We start from the raw sequence: 18,836 nt of genomic DNA, 5'->3' as shown, positions 1-18,836 counted from the left end.
TGGAATTGCGTCTGTATTTATCTGTAAAAATAATAAAAAACGTAAAACCGGGAGCCCTAAATATAATTGTTGCCTTTTATATAACCACCAAAGCAGGAGAATTAATATTCCCCAATTCTTCCAAATTCAAGGTATGTTCGCTGTTTAGATTAGACAGTTCAAACGAAGTGGTCTATTGGTTCTTGTATATTGAACTGCCACTACTCATGATATACAACTCACAATGCTATATTTTAAGGGTGACAGTCGGAATTGTCTGGCAGCCATGTCTCCTCTTACCTCCCAACGAAAGCTATTGAAAATTTTCGAGACCCGTCATGGCACTTGGGGGAGATTCATTAGGTGAGCAAACTGCAGGTTGATCTGCAAGGAAGATCGTTGCCAAAGATAAGTGACTAGGATATTTTTTTTTATAAAGAACCTTATGCGGCCTTTAAAGTCCGTATATTACTGTAACCACAGAAATATTTGTCTGTTGAAAATCCAGATGCTGCAGTAGTAATAAGTTGTGCCACTTAGGCACAAGGTTTCCATCCCTACTTACTGAGTCATATAGGTAGAAAAGGCATCATCCTTCTTGAGAAGTAATTTCTTCTTTTCTGAGAATATTATACATTTCCTTTACTTGAATATAATCTGTTACTCTACAGACTGTTCTGAGTATTATGTTTTCCCACGTTTGGCTATCCTAGTATACTCTTATAGTGGTGGTGTGCATTTCAGTACTTAGCGCTCAGGGCTTATTGTACTAATACTAGTATGCAAGCCTCTGGCACTAAAAAACTATGGCCCTGATGTAGGAAACGAATTTGTATTTCTTAACAAATCTTCTTGTAGAAATTGCAATTTGAAAATCGGTAAAATGGGGAATCCCCATTAACGAATCGCAACCTCATGTACTAAGGATTACCAATTTGTGACTGGGCCAAAAATTACCTGTTAAGAAATATCAGGTAGTAACCATGTGCAAACAATTAAAAGAGCCCCAAAATGCATCTGGCTCGTTCATAATGGCAGCATTATACATCTTGGCAAGGAGGATGAGGATTCTCTCGGTGAGAGACCGGAGGAGGCGGAAACATGAGAGGATATTGAGAATGAGGGTCACGCTATGTAACCTGACAGAAGAGGGGATCATAGACAGGCACAGTAGTTGGGTCACATGTTTAATTTACAACCCCAGGTACAGGCACCAACATTGCAGAGCAACGCTATACTTTCTCATGTGCAGGCATTGTGTTGCCTGTACCTCCTAGCATCAGGGTGCTACCAGACCATGATAGCAGTGAAGGGGGCTGGGGTGTTACAAAGTGCATTGTCAAGGTTCCTCCACAAGTTTCTTTACGTGATGGTAGGAAAATAAAACCAGCATATAGATTTCCTGGAACACCCCAATCATTGCAGCAGACAAAACTCCAATTCTACATGGTAGCACAGCTCCCCAATGTAATTGGCTGTGTGGATAGGCCATATATAGCTCTATGCCTCCATGGTGCCACATAACACTTCTATAGGCACAAGAAGAGCACACATTTACTGAACGTACAAATGGTGTGTGACTCCTCCTGTGCCATCACTGACCTTGTGGCTGGTTATCCAAGGAGAGCAGCCACGACTCCTTCATCTTCTGCTGCAATGGAATTCACTCCCGGCTGGCACAGAGCGAGTTAGGAGATGACTTACTGCTAGGTAAGGTGTCCACAGAAGCAATGAATGCACGGGCCAGGAGTGGGTGTGATCAGGTGACAACGCCTATGCATTAAAAGCCAGGATCCTCACACCTCACCTGACCTCAAGAACACCACGTGTTAGGCGTCACAAGAGGGCACATAGGGCAACACGCTCACTCATTGAGCTCACATTTGGAATCCTGATGTCCTGTTTCTGCATCATACACAAAACTGGTGGAGCACTCCTCTACAAGCCACATACATAGCGACCTGTGCCATCCTGCACAACATTGCCATGAGAAGGGGACTGCACAATGTCACCACTGAGCCAGACTCTGACGATGCTCTGATGATGACCAACAACCACTACAGGGGCAGCAGGAGTGAACCCAGGCCTCTGAAGGACATGCACGATGCACAGAGATTCCACACAAATACTTATGAGGAGAGTGAAGACATGACACTAAAGAAAAGATACCTTTTAATCAGATGGCTATCGCAACTGGATAAACCTAAATCTACATAGTGCTAGAAAGTGTGAACAAAGAAAAAAAAGTGCACATCAGAAACTCCTCATTGAGTTACTTTTTGGCCTCTTGTATGGGTGTTCTTCTCAGCTGCTCTGGTTTGGGTGGAAGGTGCAGTGACAGACCCGATGGATTGCGCTGTGTTCGCCTAGGTGGTTGGGATTCCTATGCAGAGACACCACTATTACTACTGATACCTCATCACTCCCAGGTTGCTTGCGTATGTGAGGCAGACACAAGTTGTGTGTCGGTATACTCTCCAGTGTTGTGGTGACGTGCACCAGTACACCAGCAACATCATGGCAGCAGTGAAGCCTTTTCCATGTGGATGTTGTTACGCCTGGCAAGGCTTGAAGTGGCATTTGCGAGGCGGTAGATTGACCATGTGAAGGTGTCGATACACCCTATGTATGGTCTGTGGCTTAAACACTGTTCCCTGTGCTCACACTCAATAGATGTCTGCCATCGCTACTGCCCCTTCTCAACTGCCTTGGTATAGGCGCTGCAGTTCTCTGATAACCTCACCTGTGTATGCACAATGGGTTGCTTCAGGCCACAATAATTGGAAGGTGTTCCTGTAGCTCCTTCCATGGTGTCTGTGTGGCTGCTCACAAGCCTGTCCTCTGTTGTGCCAGGGTCTACGACTGTGGATTGTTTGGCCTCACTATCTGCTGAAGGGGGGCAGCGGAGTAGAAGCATCTCTCCTGCGGGTTGGTACTTAAGTGCAGGATATGGGTGAAATTGGTGTGGTAGCGTCTGGCTGGATGACAGTCTCTGCATCCCCTTCATTTGTCCATGGTGCAGTCTCATCTGCGCTGTGATCTGTGTGAGATATTTGTACATGATATTTATGAATAAACAGCATACACTTTTGGGCACTAAGAAGTTGTGACTCTCCTGCATTTGTGCATGACATGTTGGTAATGTGAAAATGTGTTTGGTCTGGTCATCAGCATTCAGTATCACACACTGATGAAGTACACTACAGCTCCCATGATGCATTGTTTGGGTGAGCCAGGTACCTCAATGGAGTTTTGCAAGCTATTCTGTACGTGTTGTGGTTTGGATTCGATTTTGGCCTGGATCTGACATGAAGACAGATGACTTATCTTAACTCGTGCTTGTTGCCATAGAGGTGTCGATGTCCGCAAACCTGCTGACACTCGGTCTCAAGGGTCCCCTCAATCAACCTCTCCATGGCAGTAAGGGAGGGGGTGTGGATGATCCGCCTCTGGTCTTCTGTCCATCTGCCTTCCTGGTGGCCAGATTGTCCTTTGTTCGGGAGAAATGGTTGTACAAAAACTTCCTGGTTTCAGGGATGGTCCACTGTGTAACCCCCAGGGAATTAATCTTCTCCAAAATCCCCTTCCAAATGCTGTTTTTCTGTGCATCAGGGACAGAAAAGGATACCTTCCCAAACAGTCAGTCCATTTTGTCCATGTACTCCTCTGTGAGCACCTCCAGCTCCCTCTATGAAAATTAGATTTTGTGTTTTCTGGTGTACCCAGCTTCCTTTCCTTCCTCTGCAGCCAGGTTGTGGTGAGCTGAGGTTCCCGGGTGATGGCAATACTTTTTCTATGCCACTACCTGCTTCCTGTGGGTGTGTGAAGCCCCTGCCTGGGAGCCAAACCCCAGTAAACTGCTTCCACCAGGCCTCTGGCATCTTCCACTTGCTCTCAGCTGCAATTTGCGAACGATTTCTTATTTTTTGATTTCCTATTTAAGGAATCGCAACTTTGCAATTTCTTAAATATACACATTTTATAATAGCGTTTGCGACTCTTTGGGAATCGCTATTAAGGTAATGCATCATTCGTACATACCTATTTGCAACTCACAAATTACGATTTCTACAGAATCGCTATTTGCAAGTCACTATTTTGGTTTTTCGTACATTTGGGCCTATGTCTCTAGCTGGTTATACACATGACTCAGAGGTGAATCCTGCTACACTTTTCGGGCTGCCCAAATAGTGACTGCATTACACTTAATCAAGTTTGAGAAAGTATGTGTTTCCTTTATTTGCGCTCTTTCCTTGTTCTTGTTTTAGATTTTCCAAAGTGACTTGCAAACAATGTCTAAGAAATATCAAATTAAAATATTTATTGAGTTTTACTTACATTTATAAATAAATGTATCTTGAAAAGTAGCCCTCCACCTGATGTTTATATCTCACGCTACTAAAAAGTCAAAATATTTTTATTGCAGGTGGCTGTATGCAATCACTAGCATTCTTGAAGTCCATATCAGAAGATACAGTCGTATGTGGTCGTGGTGCAAAATTCAACAGCACAGGCAAAACTTAAAAACATATAAAAGCTTGTATAAGAACAAACTAGCCCTGAGTAAAATCCCAGAAGACCTGCAAAAACAACTTCAGGTACCTTTCTGAATTTCTGCATACAGTTCTATTTTCTTCGTTTAGTACAAGTGATGTATACTTTATGTACAGTACTTTATTTCCTGTGCATATTCTTATCATCTTGAATAATCTCCTCCTTCCTTAACCACTTGGCTGCTAAGGCAATATTTTTCTTTTCATTGATTTTCCATTGAAATCAATGGAAAGTCCATGACGAGTTACCCTTGTCATTAGCGGCGAAGAGGTTAATTTTGGATGCACAGTCGTGATAAAAACTTACAGATAACTAGCATGGACAATACCCATGTCATAGTGGATTGATTTCTGCAACTCCGAGTAATTGTAACTATGGTACCAATGATTACTTTTTAGGTCTCTCTTACAGGCAGGTGAAAACTGGCTGGAGTCGAAGACATATTGTACATGGAACCAGTAGATGCAGTGGATCTTGAATTAGCCCACTGCTTGCCACTGTTTCCTTCTTTTCAATCTCATTTACTTGTTCTATATTTCATGGATTTGCTTAGACCTCTTGTGTTAGTCCCTCTCCTTGAACAAAGCTTCTTTACCGTCCTTTTGATTGGATAACCTCTATCCTTCCACTGCTTTCATTCTAGCACTGACATTTTTCTCTGTCAGCACTATATGGGAGTGTATATGTTTTCTTGCTCTCTTCCCTGTGTGTTGCTTCCCCACTCAAAACCCTTTCCCACACTTTCCGTCTTGTTCCACGCTCCCCTGCACCCAATAGCTCATCCATTACTTTCCTTGATGTAAAGTTGCTCGCTGCATAGGTCGTGGCAGGATGCAGGAGCAGGCCCTTGTATTGCATGCCTCACACTAACACACATAGACAACTGTTGAAGCCATTGGGCTGGAAGTCACGAGTGTCCTCCGCCCGTTTATTTATACTCTGACCGCGCCTGGCCAGAGAGTGCTATATTGTGTGTATGCCCTTCTGGGCAAGCAGGTTGAGGGGTGGTCTCTCCGCAGCATCTAGACCGCTACATCCCTTCACAAGTCAGTGTTCAAAACAGGAAATTAAACTTAACACATAAAGTCTGTGAGTTTCTGGCTTGGCCGGGTGTTCGGTCTTAGGCTGTATCTTGACTGTTGACTTTGTTGACTCACCAGAGCCTCTCTCGGTGGTGCCGGGTTGCTAATGGGGCTTGTTTCAGCCTCAGCAGCCATGGGAGAGGGCGGACCGCCCACTGCCGTGCCCTGCTCATGGCAGAGATGGTTATCTTCGACTGTTACTCCTGATCGGTTCATAGGCCCGGACATCACTTCTTCAGAGTCACTGTTTGTTACCCTTTTGAACCAGGATAAGTTCCGGGTGATTCTGCTCACCTCGTTGGGCCATGACAGCCGTGCCGTTGTTTGCCACCACTGTCCATTGACCAGGTTCATATGCTGTATGGAACTTCCTCCATCATGTCAGATTCGTACCAGAACAGCGCTCCCTGGAACTATGACTCTGGACTTTGCTCTCCTTTTTCCACTGGCTCATTCGTTGGTTATTGTTTGACGAGCTTGGGTACTGGCAGTGTCATAGGGTTCCAGGGTCCAGCAACTCGCTGCGGGGATGGTGTCTCGACGGGGACCGGCCAGCACCTTTCTTAGTTAAAGCTCGTAGTGGTTCGGCCAGTGTGGCCAGGTTGGCTATGAACCGCCCGCAGTAGGTGGCCATTTCAAGAAAACTGCAGACTTCCGATGCTGTCCTGGGTGCAGGCGCTTGTTGGGTGGAATATGATTTGCGCGGGTCTACCCTGACCCCGTCCTAGCTGAACACATAACCGAAGAATTCCCTATATTTTTGGAATAACAAGCAATTTTCACGATATAGAGTGATTCCTTCTTCTGCGAGGCGCTGGAGAGTCGCTTTGAGGTGGCAGTGGTGTTCTTCTATGGTGGCGGAGTGTATCAATATGTCATCGCTGACATTGAGTACAATGGAGTCCTGATATTTCTTCACGGACAGTGTTCTGGAATATCTCCGCTGCCGATGAAATTCCGAAATTTAGCCTTTTGTATCGACGTAGGCCTTGTGCGTCAAGAATGTTGTGATTATCGACTCACCTCTGCTAGCCTCAGCTGATGATATCCTGCGTTGAGGTCCAGTTTGGAGAACCAGTGGGATCCATTCAAATCGGGCAGGATATCGTCAACTGTCGACGTTAGGTGTCTGTCACGTCTGATTGCATGGTTTGGCAGGCTCATGTTTATGCACAGTGGGATTTTGCCTGGCTGCTTAGGCTTCTCTACTATTACCATGGGTGAGACCCACGGGGTGGGGCTGGTAACATTTTCGATAACTCCATGTTGTTTGAACTCTGAGTTCTTGTTCGACTAGTGGTCTGAGGTCAAAGGGTATCCGGCGGTGTCGTAGGGTGTCAGGTTTAACTGCTTTATCAGTGTGTAGCTTTATCGGGGGCCTCTTCACACATCCAAGCCCTCTGAACAGTTGTGGAAACCTGTTTAGGACATCTTCAGTTTGTACAGTCTTGACTGCATTGGGGAAAGTGACCAGGCCGAGGTCCTCGGCCATGTGGCTTCCTACTAGGTTGTCGGCTTCCCTGTCGACTATGTGAAATGTTGTGGTGACCTCATGGTTCTCTTACTTCACCTGAATGACCATTTTACCTTTGGGGGGGTAGTGGAGTGTGACTTCCGTAGGTGAGGATTCTTACATGCGATGGGACTAACGCAGGCCTTGGTTTCAGGCGTTTGTATTGTTGTCACCCCATCACGTTGACGGACGCGCCTGTGTCAATCAGGCTGGTGACCTGTGATCCGGTGATCTCAAGGGCCCACGTAGGTTGAGGGGGCCTCTTCCGCTTGAGATTGTTGGCGAATGATATGAGATAGCACTCGCCTTCTTCATCAGTTGATGAGTCTTCCAGGTACTGTCTTGGCCGGACTGCTGTTCTGAGTGTCCTGGGGTTCTCGTGGTACTCCAGCGAAAGGTGTTTTACTGATTTGGATGGTGGTCTTCTTCCTTGGGTACCTCGACTTTGTGGCCCTCCTCTGCAGCCTACTGCAAAGTGGTTGGGGGTGTCGCATTTTGAGCATGTGCGACCTTGTGCAGGGCATTCTTCCTGGGGGTGTTCCCTTCTCACGCAGTATCTGCAGCGTGACCCTTGCTCACTCTGCCTCGGCCATCTTCCACGGGCACCTCTGTTTGGCACCCGCACAGCATCTACTCTTTCGGTTTTCACCGTCAATGGTTTTTCTGCTTGTTGCGTGATGGCGTCCAACAGGTCATGTGACTGCGCCATTATGAGTATGTCCTCAAGGGAGATGCTGGGTTGTCGCAGGATAAGGGTCCGGAGGTTCTTGTTTCGACACCCCTGTATTAGCTGGCCCTTACTTCTTTGTTCTGGTCATCTGCTGTACATGCGGTTGCCATATCCCGTAGAAGCTCATCAAATGCATTCATTGATTCCTCTGTCCCTGTGACGTGCTTGGCGTAACTTAAACCTTTCATAATCGGGGTTCAGTTGAGGGTCGAAATTGACGTTTAGCGTGGTCACTGCCGCATTGTAATCATTGGGTGAACCGGTGTCAAGTAGGTGAGGATACAGCTTGCATATCTCTTCCCCTGCAAAGTATAGCAGCAGCGACCTCTTCACCACGCCATCAGTTTCATGTGTCGCTGTGAAATAGTTATCTAGCCCGCTATTCCAGACAGTCCATCTGGGGGAGGCAGTGGCTGGGTCAATGAGCTCACTAAATGGGGGTAGCGCACTGATTTGTGAGTGTTGTACCGTCTGCTGAACGGCTGCTGGTCCAGCTGGCAGGGTGGGTGGCTGGTGTTGGGGTGCAGCTTAACCTGCTGGATAACTCATGGTTGGGTGTGTTGTGTTTATCAGGCGGTACAGGAGTATGCTTTTACCGTATGGCGAAAAGATGGCACTTGCTGCTGAGGTTGTGTGGCAGGCGGTGGGACCTGTGTTCTTTTCCTGCAAATGTATTGCTTTGCCCTTGAATTATGCTCCCAGCCGCAGCCCCTTGTGCTATACAGTCCAGTATTCAGAAGTGTTGCACCTTGTCTTTTTTTTTTCTTCCTTGAATTTGCCAATGCTTTATTGTTATGTGGCCTGGAGTTTGTGTCCCCTTGGAATTGGGGTTGCCAATGCTTAGTGATGCTTCAGGTGAGTAGCAATGGCCTGGGGTGGCCAGATCACTTGCTGCCACGAGAACTAGTAGTGCAGGGCAGGCATTGCAGCTCGACTGGGAGGAAGAGAGCGTGCCGCTTGACTCAGGCTGCATGTGTGTGGTCCCAGGGCCCAGCAGGACGTCTTCGCACATGCGCGCACCTCGCAGCCTAATGCGGGCTCGAACCCGGACTGTGCCAGAACCACCAGCATAGCTGGGGAAGAACGCAGAAGGGTGCGATGGGCAGGTCGGCTTGGGGCTGCTCAGTACCTTGTTTTCTTTGGTGAACGGACGAGAGCTTCGGGTTGCAGGCAGCTGGGTTGATGGTGCCAGGGAAACAGCTCCGTTCAGCTTCACGACCTCCGGTACACTTTCTGGGCTTCCCCATGTCGCGCCTGGGCTGCGCTTCACATGCACGCCTTTGCTCCAGCGGGCCGACGGGCCGGGAGCAAGGGCACCAAAAGCAGATCGGGCCCGGGTGGATCTCAGGACGCCCACCCTCGTCGCCAGTGTACCGTTGGTCGCTGCGTAGGTCGCAGCAGCGCGCAGGAGCAGGCCCTTGTATTGCAAGCCTCGCAATAACGCACACTGACAACAGTTGCAGCTATTGGGCGAAAGTCATGAGTGACCTCCACCTGTTTATTTATACTCTCTGGCCATGCCTGTCCAGAGAGAGCTACATTGTGTGTATGCCCTTCCGGGCCAGCAGGTTGAAGGGTGGTCTCCCCGCGGCATCTGGACCACTACACTGGCCTCTCTCCATCCTCCTAGGTTTTCTCTTCTTTGTGTTTGTTTTCTTTATATACCCAACTCCTTTTATTCTCTTCGCTTCTGATCCTCTCTGCTGAATTTACCCCTCCACCCTCGCCTACTCTCCTGTTGCTTGTCCACCTCCCTTAACATTTATCACTCCTTTTTTATTTATTTATTTACTTTTATTTTTGGGAGGACCTGGCAGCTGCCGTTCTCTGGCAGGTCATTTCTTTATTTTTTTGTAATTTACTGCTACAAGATAGGCATATTTCTTCTTGGAATGGTAAATAAAAACAGAGTAATGACTACGCCATGTTATGACGCATCTGCGTGTATGTTAGTTGAGCCATCTGCATGCAAGTGTAATAACACTATGGCTGCATACCATTATGGCGTACTTAGGACAGTTAACAGGCATACCCATCACACTGTTGCACATTAGGTGTATTTGACAAAGGGCTAGTAGATTCATTGTTTATTTAAGAAAGGCTATTATATGTGCATGCGTCCTTTCTTTGTGAACAAAGACAGACTGTAACTCCAACATGTTGGTATCACAGCAAAGATGGACGTGATTAGACAAATAGTGAATATCAATTGTTAACGAGAGTCTAAGACGACCAAACCGCAGGTTTTTCCTTAATGCAAAATACATAAATTAGTAATAGAAATGTCATCCTCTCAGCAAAGTAAGACCATCAAAGAACACACACTAAATCTGAAGCTAAATAATGCATCTGCAGTCTAACAATAGCCCCATCACCAAAAATGTATGGGACCACAAATGTGATAACGTAGCCATTCCAAAAGTCCATGGTCTTGATAGATTGCCCATCCAAACAAAGGCAGACCAGGAACAAATATATGAAAGCCCGTAGCTGAAGGAGGCTGATTCAAGACACTCTTTCTGTACTTTTATTTTCCTCATTTTGGAAGAATTGATGATCTGAGGTATTTTGAAAAAGAGGGCAAACTCTATACATTTACTCTTTTTACAGTTCAGGCTGAACTGCTCCCATTGTAGCGGGAACAAGGCTGATTTGCAGATAGCTGGATCCAATCTGAGGTGGCAAGGCAAGCGAAAAATTATGGATTTGTACACAGGCTGAGCCATTGTGAGTGTCTGAGATGAATTCAAGCATTCCATTCATCACTTTCTTTGTGTTACCCTAAGTGTGACGGTATGCCCGATGAGGAACCCGTGTTTACTGTGCCACTAGAACCAAGCTATACCTGGATGATGAACCCTAATAATGGCATAATTGGTCCTGGGTTGCTTATGTTCCGGTTTAGGGAGGACCTGGACTGTCAATTCAGACTGAGCTGTTCCCACTGGAACAGTGTCAAGAATGCTTTGCATATAGCTGGGTTCAAACTGAGGTTGCATGGTAGGCAAAATAAGATGGATTGGGATACAGCCCTGAGAGATTGCCAGTGGTCGGTATTTATTCAATCATTCCATCCATCATTTTGTTTTTGATGCCATAAGTTTGATGGGTATGCCCAGACATAGGTGCCGTGCTCACTGTGCCACTATTGCCATGCTCTACCTCTCTGATGCCTAGGTTGCTTATGTTTGAGTTCGGAGGGATCTGGCCTGGCAGTTTAGCCTGCACTGTTCCCATTGGAACAGGGTCAAAAATGATTTGCATATAGTTGAGGTCGAATCTGAGTTAGCATGGTGGTTGAATTGGGGTGCTTCCCTGAGCAGTTGCCATTGGCTGAGATTAATTCCAACATTCCATCCATCACTTTGTTTTTGATGCCCTTTTTACAACAGTAGCTCGCTTTACTTATCTCTGCTACAATACTACAAAATACAGTGCTCATAAAATCAGCAGTGGCTCCTCTGTTGTGGAGGAGGAGCGTCAGCCTCCCCCACCTCGCAGGAAGACATCCAGCTGAGGGAAACTGGAAAAATAAAATAACAAAAAGATTTTATTATCATTTTATTTCTCTTTCCGCTAATAGCAGCCAAGTCTGGACGTGGCGAGCCTTGACGAGAGCAGTGGGAGGAGTAGTGCACACTGTAAATGCACATGACGGTTTGTTGGGCTGTCTAAGGTTGGCCAAACCGCCATGCACACTTTGATCTCTTTCCCCCCGAGCATTGTTGTACAGCCGGGTGGAGTAAGGCACAGGCTCCTAGTACCTGAGCGAGCATTAAACAAGCCTGCTCAGACCAATCACAGTGCTGCTCTCATGCTGCATTGCCACTGTGAGAGCAGCGTCTTGATTGACGTCTGGGATCCTGAGCAGTGGCAGGGACCAGAGGAGAACCCAGAGATGGCGACAGATTGGTGCTTTTTTAAAACTATTTACCCCCTATGCCCTACTCCTCACACCTCCCCGCCTCACCACTTGTTATGAAGGTGATCCGCTAATACATGAAATCTACAGTGACATAAGAGGTTATGCAAAGAAATAATGAATCTGCTCATGATTAAGGAATGATATGGGCATTACTACCAGACACTAAATGCCATTTTGTTAAGGTCTTTGTTTTTGCCATCAAATGTACTTGTTTCTTTAGGATGTAAGCGTTTTAATGATTATGCTGATCTGAGGTGCTCCATCCCTTATTTTGCAGCTTGCAGAAAAAAATCTTGATGTTTTCAACATTGTTCTGGCAAGACAGCAAGCTCAAGTTGAGGTAACTCTTGTTTTTGACATTCATCTTTCAGGTTGAGAAATGTACTTCTTAGAATATGTGTGTGTTGTTATGCTTGCAAGTAGATTATTCCAATGAATGGTTTATGTAGGACTTTGTTTCATTCATCTTATTTCACTTATCATGCCATGCAACGGAAATTACGAAACTTGTGAAATTGTTTGGAAATAACTTGCTGTCAGGCATACCCTGTTGCGGTTCTGCCTAAGTGGTGAGAGCTAGTTGACATATGATTATCTTCGTTAAGTTTATACATTGGTTTCATACTTATTAGAGGAAGATGAGCCAACCCCAAGTCATAAATATAACCCCACCCCAGCTTCTTACTGTTTGAAATGTGTGTCTCATAATGGTTAGTCTTTCTTATTTGGAAATGGTGCCTTTGGAAATGCTGTTTTTACATCTGCGTTTAGCCAAGACCTTTTGATTTTAACAAAATATTAGGCCTGGGTTTAATTCAAATTAGGCCTGTTTGGCTGGTGACATGGTTCACTGCGTTGGCACACCTTACTTGTCTATTGGCTGGATTGACCATGAGAATGAAAAATTACTGGTGATGTTTTTGCCAACATAAAGCCGAGGAGCTAACTTGTGGACATCTTGAAACCTGGCAAACTCTTGAGAGTTGGGCCGGACTGAGAACCACAACCGGCCCTGGCAAATTGCTCGGCCGGCCCCCTCCCCTCCCCACTGGGGAGGGGGGGAGGTGGTTGGAGGTGCCGCCGAGCTCTTTGCTTCCCTGTAAATGTTAAAGAGACTCTACCTGCTGGCTGGCACCACTGGCCTGCAGGGACCGTGCCTCCAAAGCAAATGTAATGGCTTCCCTTGGCTTCCGCAGGGGATTGGCTCTCTCAGGGGATTGGCTCTCGCAGGGGATTGCAAGAGTTGTTTGTTCTGCCGGATCCCAAGACTCCTTCCTCCCCAATCCACCGCCTTCCCATCCCAGGTAAGGAAGTTGGCCCTGCCTAGTGCCTGGAGCCATGACCTGCAGGGACCGGCCCTCCAAGTAGAAAGCTATCGCTTTGCCCACCTCTTACAAGAGTTTATGAGAGTTGTTTAGCCCACAGAAGCCACAGATTCTTCCCTGTTTGATTCCACCCTGCCCCGGTTAGGGAAGGTGGCCCTCCCTGGTGCCTGGAGCCCTAGGCTGCAGGGACTGTGCCTTCCAGAAAAAAGCCATGGCTTCTCCCACCTCTTAGACATTCCAGGAGCCATTCAGCCTGTAGAAGCCTCAGACTCCTCCCTGGTCCGATGCCCCCCTGCCCTAGTATCTGCTCAGTAGCATGGCCCTCACTGCAGTCCCGTCTTTGCTTTAAGCCATGGAGGGACACAAGAGTCTGCCACAGTTTTCAGCCACCATACTCTAGGTAGTGACCTCAATCTGCCAGCTCAAGGTGCCCTGGGTCAGTGCTGTTCATCTCCTGGAGCCCGTTCCTGGAGAGCCAATGAGGTTCAAGCCTCCAGCTAACCCGACCCCTCTTTCCTTGGGCGTGCCAGGGAAGCCACTTTCCCTGGACTATTAAGCTTACATGAAGTGGGAAGTTACAGAACCCAGAGGGAGAAATCGTCCAAATTAGCCATGCAAGCCGGTCATCCAGTCATCTGGTCGGACAATCACCAGCTGCTCTTCTAGTCGGCAAACTCATTGAACCGATGGCCTTGGCCAAACTTGCAACCAGAGTGCCCCAACCTAGGCCTACAGCAGCCAAAGAGAGGCCATGCACTCTAAGACCAGTATTCAGGAGGCTCCTCCACCGGCACCTTGCCTCCAGTCGACTCTGCTGGTGTCTTTTCTGGGCATCTGATCATCCTGCTAATCTGTGAAGGATTGTGCCCTCATCTCTGTACCCAGCTGCTCAGGATGGTATCACGTGGTGTAGGTGGCTTCCCATGTGCCAGCTCACCGTCCCTCCAACTGACTTGGGACAGAGAGGCCACAGGGGGGCTGTGAGTGCCCACGGATGGGGGCGCAAAAGCTTGAATCAAAGGATGACTTTCAGTAGAGCACAGTGAGATAGCTGCTCTGCTACTTACGAAACACTAACTCCGACTCAGGTCATCCAGGAAAAATATTTCTGTACAAGGAGGTACTATAAAATACTTTGAATATTATCCAACCTCAACTTTTTGGATTACGAAGCACATAAACCTAAAGGCTGAATTTATGCTGAAAGCAACTTTCATGCACACTAGAGAAACAATATCCAGAGGAAGAGATCGATCATTCACTACTTGTACGTATTGCAATAATGTGTGAGAAACAATTGTGCCTTTATCAGGTCCATGCCCTAATATAAAGGACATAGGAATTAAAAGACCACCAAGGTTCTGAAGCTACTTATTAATAGAGCAAACAATTTGGATGGCTTACACACAGGGATACTCATGTAAAGAATAGTATAGATGATTCAGGAAAACATGATGTAGCGTTCAACAAAGCTGGTACTACTGTGGTGATTGATGTTTCAATCTGTATCGAAAACGTTCATAAGGTGCTTGAAGAAGCATTTGAAGGTAAAGTAATCTATTATAGAGAACTGTCTAAAGAAATCACATTTCCCCCAAATTATTTCACTGTGAAATTTCATGGTTGCATTGTAGGTTGCTGGAGAATGTACTGTCAATATAACAATGTTGCTCTATCTGATCTAGAACTACAAATGTATTTTCTCTTCAAGATGGACTCTTTAAAAATGCACCAGGTATGCATTGACAAGTAAAAGATTAGTGAAGCTCAATAAATCTATACTGTATGTTATGTTTCAAATGAAATGTTAATGTTGGATGATTATTCCTGGTTAATGCACTTGATGGAGAGATCTGTGATTTGTCTAGTCACATTTTTGAGTCATGATAAAGTAGTATGGAGGGTTAATGTTCTTGCGGCAAAACACATGTGGCATGCAGATCTTAAATTAATATTTTATGTGGATAACTCAGTGAGTTACTGCATTTGTCATAGAGATCCTTTTGGTGCTTGGAGTTCCTAAGTTAAAATCCTACAATTGCTCATTGATCTATGTACTCTCATCAAACCACTGAATGCAAATTGAAAGTTATAGGTTTAGAACCATATTGGCTTTTCCATCAATTTTTTTTATTATTCTCTGGTTGCCAAGTAGGGATTTTTAAGATAGTAATACAGTTTTATTAGAATGACACCCCAATCATAGTGTTATGTTTCAAATCCTGACTTTTTTGGGCAGATTTATTAACACTTTGTGCCTAGTTTGCTTCATAAAAGTGATGCAAACCTGGAGCAAAAGGTTGTCCGGGGCTTGTTTTCCAGCATAAATCCTGAATTGTGTTGGACAGTAGCTCTTAAGTAACACAAAGTAGTGCCATGCACTACTTTACTTCAAGGAGGCATCCCACGGGTCGTACTTGGACATTCCCATGCATCTATTTTGATGCAATTTCCTATCTACTAACTTTGTCTGAAAGGGAGTTGCATCAAAAATTACACCCCCGAAACAGTCATAAAGTTGGAGATGAGATTTATTTTCTCCAAAACTTTCCAACTTTGCCTAAGCATAAAACTGTGTGCTGGAAGGGTACGATTTCATTAGAAAAACCTATGCTTAACAACCCTCATAAAAACTTGCACTATGGTGCAAGGGTGTGTGCATTGTTACAAAGTAATCTAAGGTATGCCAGCGCAAGAGGAGAGAACGGCAGCACCACACAGCATCTTTGTCTGTTTTTCTTCGTAGATACTTAATTACTCTACCCTTTCTTTTCTCCAGACTTTACACTCTTAATCAAATAATGTGTAGTATGCATGACTTTGACTCCTACACCTCCTAGTCCTCATTGTTTTCAGTAACATTTTCTACAGATTGATTTATTGGCGTATTTTAAAAAGTGAAAGTAAAGGCTATATAGTATCCAATTTTTTCCTCGAAAGTAAAGACTACCGGTTGGCATTTTTTCCTAACGCACAACAAAATTTAAATCTTTATAAATGATCCGTGCACATATTGCAAAAATGTATCAGCAGCAAGAATAGCAGAAATGTGGCTTATTTTTAATTCTGAAGTGTGATGGAAACAAAACTTTTAATAGGATTAAAACAAATAAAGATACCTTACTTGTTGATGGTCAAATGATACATTTTCACAAAAACCCTATTCCCACATACTATCAGTGTAGTATATAGTTTGTATCAGTAAAATGATGTCTGTGAACATTCAGGGGCCATTTCAATAGAAAATGCACTGTCTGTAAGTGACTGCACTACCATACCATGCTTTAGTAATATGTTTTCAATAGTATGCTCCAAAATGCACTGCTGGACACTTGCCACACCCTTACCATTCTCCTGCTGAATAGGTGCTTCTAATTTGCTACACTTGTTCTTTGTGTGATGCTTGGATTTTTACAATCCCTGTGACAACATAGATAGCAGCACCCCCACTCTGAAAATTGTTCCAGTCCACTGCCTCTAAGAAATTTACGGACGATTCATGGTGGCCTAAATGTTATTTCTATTGTGGATTTTTCTGAGACAGCTGGAGTAACTCCCCTTCAGGATGGAAAGGGGAACGGGCCACCTCCAGACTTGGAGAGGGGGGCACTACAATTGTTTTCTTCACAGAGAAACCTGTTTTCACTATAGAAAGAAAAATTACAGCAGAGATATACACTGTATACAAGCCCTGATGGGTGAAATGGAAGCCCAGTAACATTTAACATGCCATTCAAAGTAGTTCGTCTGGAAACCTATGCCTGGGTCAGCTTTACTTTCCAAAAGTAGTAAATCTGCACCCATTCTTAGGATACGAAAGGGGGGTAGATTTACTGCAGTTTTTTTGTCTGGTCTGTTCCAATGAAATGAAATGAAATGAAATGAAATTTGATTTGTAGAGCGCATGGCTGCCCGAAAGCGTCCCAGCGCTTGCTTAGGGAACCCGTCCTGGTATTCCCCTGCGAGATAACCCATTACTGGGCATCCCCAAGGTGAAAGCCAGGCATCCCGCTGCGAGGGGCCGTTGTGGAGATTAAGCAAGCTATTGCCCAGAGTTACAGAGTGGGACTCCATGATTGGAATAGGCACCGAGGCGAGAATTATCAGGTCCGAGGAAATTGAGCCCAAGACCTGCCGAGGCGGGGAATTGAACCCTGGTCCGGGCCAGACCTCTGCATCAGGGTCTGCCGCTCCAACCACTTGAGCCACACTTCTCCACTGTCAGCTTTACTTTCCAAAAGTAGTAAATCTGCACCCATTCTTAGGATACGAAAGGGGGGTAGATTTACTGCAGTTTTTTTGTCTGGTCTGTTCCAATGTGCGTAGTCCTGAAACTGTAGTGTTTACATTTATGCAACTATATATATGGTTAGTCATCTGCTTGTGTTCTAGATGGTGAGATCAGGGCAAAAGCCTCTTGGGAAAAAATCTTCGCAGCGTGGAGAAAAACGTGGAGGCGGATGGTTGGGTGCCTTCTGGGGAAAGAAAGAACCTAAAAAGAAGGAAGAAGAAGAAGAAACTACCACATCAGAAGGTAGGTCCTTATCATATTTGAATCTCTTGCAAGAAATATGAAAACGACTGGTTATGTAATTAAGAATTTGAAATTATTTCTCTTTCTAACTTACTGCAATTTCTTTTAAACTGCACGATTAGTATCCATGGTTCAAATCGAAGTCTACTCATTAAAGTTCTGATTTTGTAACACTAGTTTTTATGAAAACTATCCCCAACTTCCATCCAGTCTCACATTTGTTGGAAAAATGATATTCAAGGTAACTGGTTTTGAAATAAGCTTATCCATTGTAGCACTGGCTGGCACTCCCGAGAAGGCGAGTGTCAGTTTGCACTGAAAAGCTAGGAGCAAGGCGCAGCATGAGCATAGGAAAAGAATTGAAATCTGGACTGCAGAGAAGCCATTAATCTGGATCTGTGCAAGACCTTGCTCTTGTAATAAATGTTTGCACACTACTATTGCCACAAATATAAATTGAGCAGACTGAAATATCCATGCATAATGCTGCTGTGCTCAATCATGAGTGGTTCAGTGTTCCTGCACCTGGGTTTCCCGGCTGAAGGAACGCCAAACCTTATTTTACCAGCTGTAAAATCGAGCTCGTAAAACCACCTATGGAATATGTTGAAGTGCTACCAAGCCCCTTTCCCCTGCTTTCCTTGCCCACGTCTAATCCAAGGCATGAGGCACTGTGGTTAGTCAGGCTCTGGGCATCACTCAGCCCCTGGATACTAATACTAAGGTCTCGAGTTTAGACTCCTATAAATCCATGAAACTTGGAAAAAGAGCCATGGACCACACTATCCAGCTTAATTATTTGATCTAGGCGATGTAAGCATGCACAAAAGGGACAGTATACAAGACCTTCTACACATCTTAACCCCTAGTGCTCCTATTAGTCCCCTTTTTCTGGTACTTGCTTCTCAATATAGTTCTCCCTTCAGTTTTCAGAAATATTTGTATGTAGAAATCTAATTTAAAAAAAAATCGTACCCCTATGTCCTGGGAATAAAACATTCCATTTGTTACTGAAGAGATGATTGTGGTTATATCCGTAATTTAATCGGCCCAACCTCCAATTTTAATATACCTTCTATATTTCCATTTCCGTGCAATCCATTTTATGGTGACTGCTTATTGACTTCTGCACCGGTAAAGTAGCACCATATTTAAAGTGATGTATCCATGGGAGACTATATCCTAAAAAAAACA

At 45.1% G+C, this 18,836-nt stretch overlaps 1 protein-coding gene across 1 annotated transcript in view; it reads left to right on the top strand.

Annotated features, from left to right (window-relative positions):
- The window catches only part of VPS13C (vacuolar protein sorting 13 homolog C), a 2,437,235-nt gene that overhangs the window by 407,955 nt on the left and 2,010,444 nt on the right, over positions 1-18,836 (top strand). Inside the window, exons 15-17 of the mRNA XM_086955811.1 lie at positions 4,406-4,577; positions 12,061-12,123; positions 17,501-17,642. Coding sequence (XP_086811937.1) covers positions 4,406-4,577; positions 12,061-12,123; positions 17,501-17,642 — 377 coding nt within the window. The remainder of the gene's footprint in view (positions 1-4,405; positions 4,578-12,060; positions 12,124-17,500; positions 17,643-18,836) is intronic.

The sequence above is a fragment of the Lissotriton vulgaris genome, chromosome 2_1, assembly GCF_964263255.1.
Source record: "Lissotriton vulgaris chromosome 2_1, aLisVul1.2, whole genome shotgun sequence".
Classification (NCBI taxonomy): domain Eukaryota; kingdom Metazoa; phylum Chordata; class Amphibia; order Caudata; family Salamandridae; genus Lissotriton; species Lissotriton vulgaris.
This window is presented reverse-complemented; position numbering and strand designations above follow the sequence as displayed.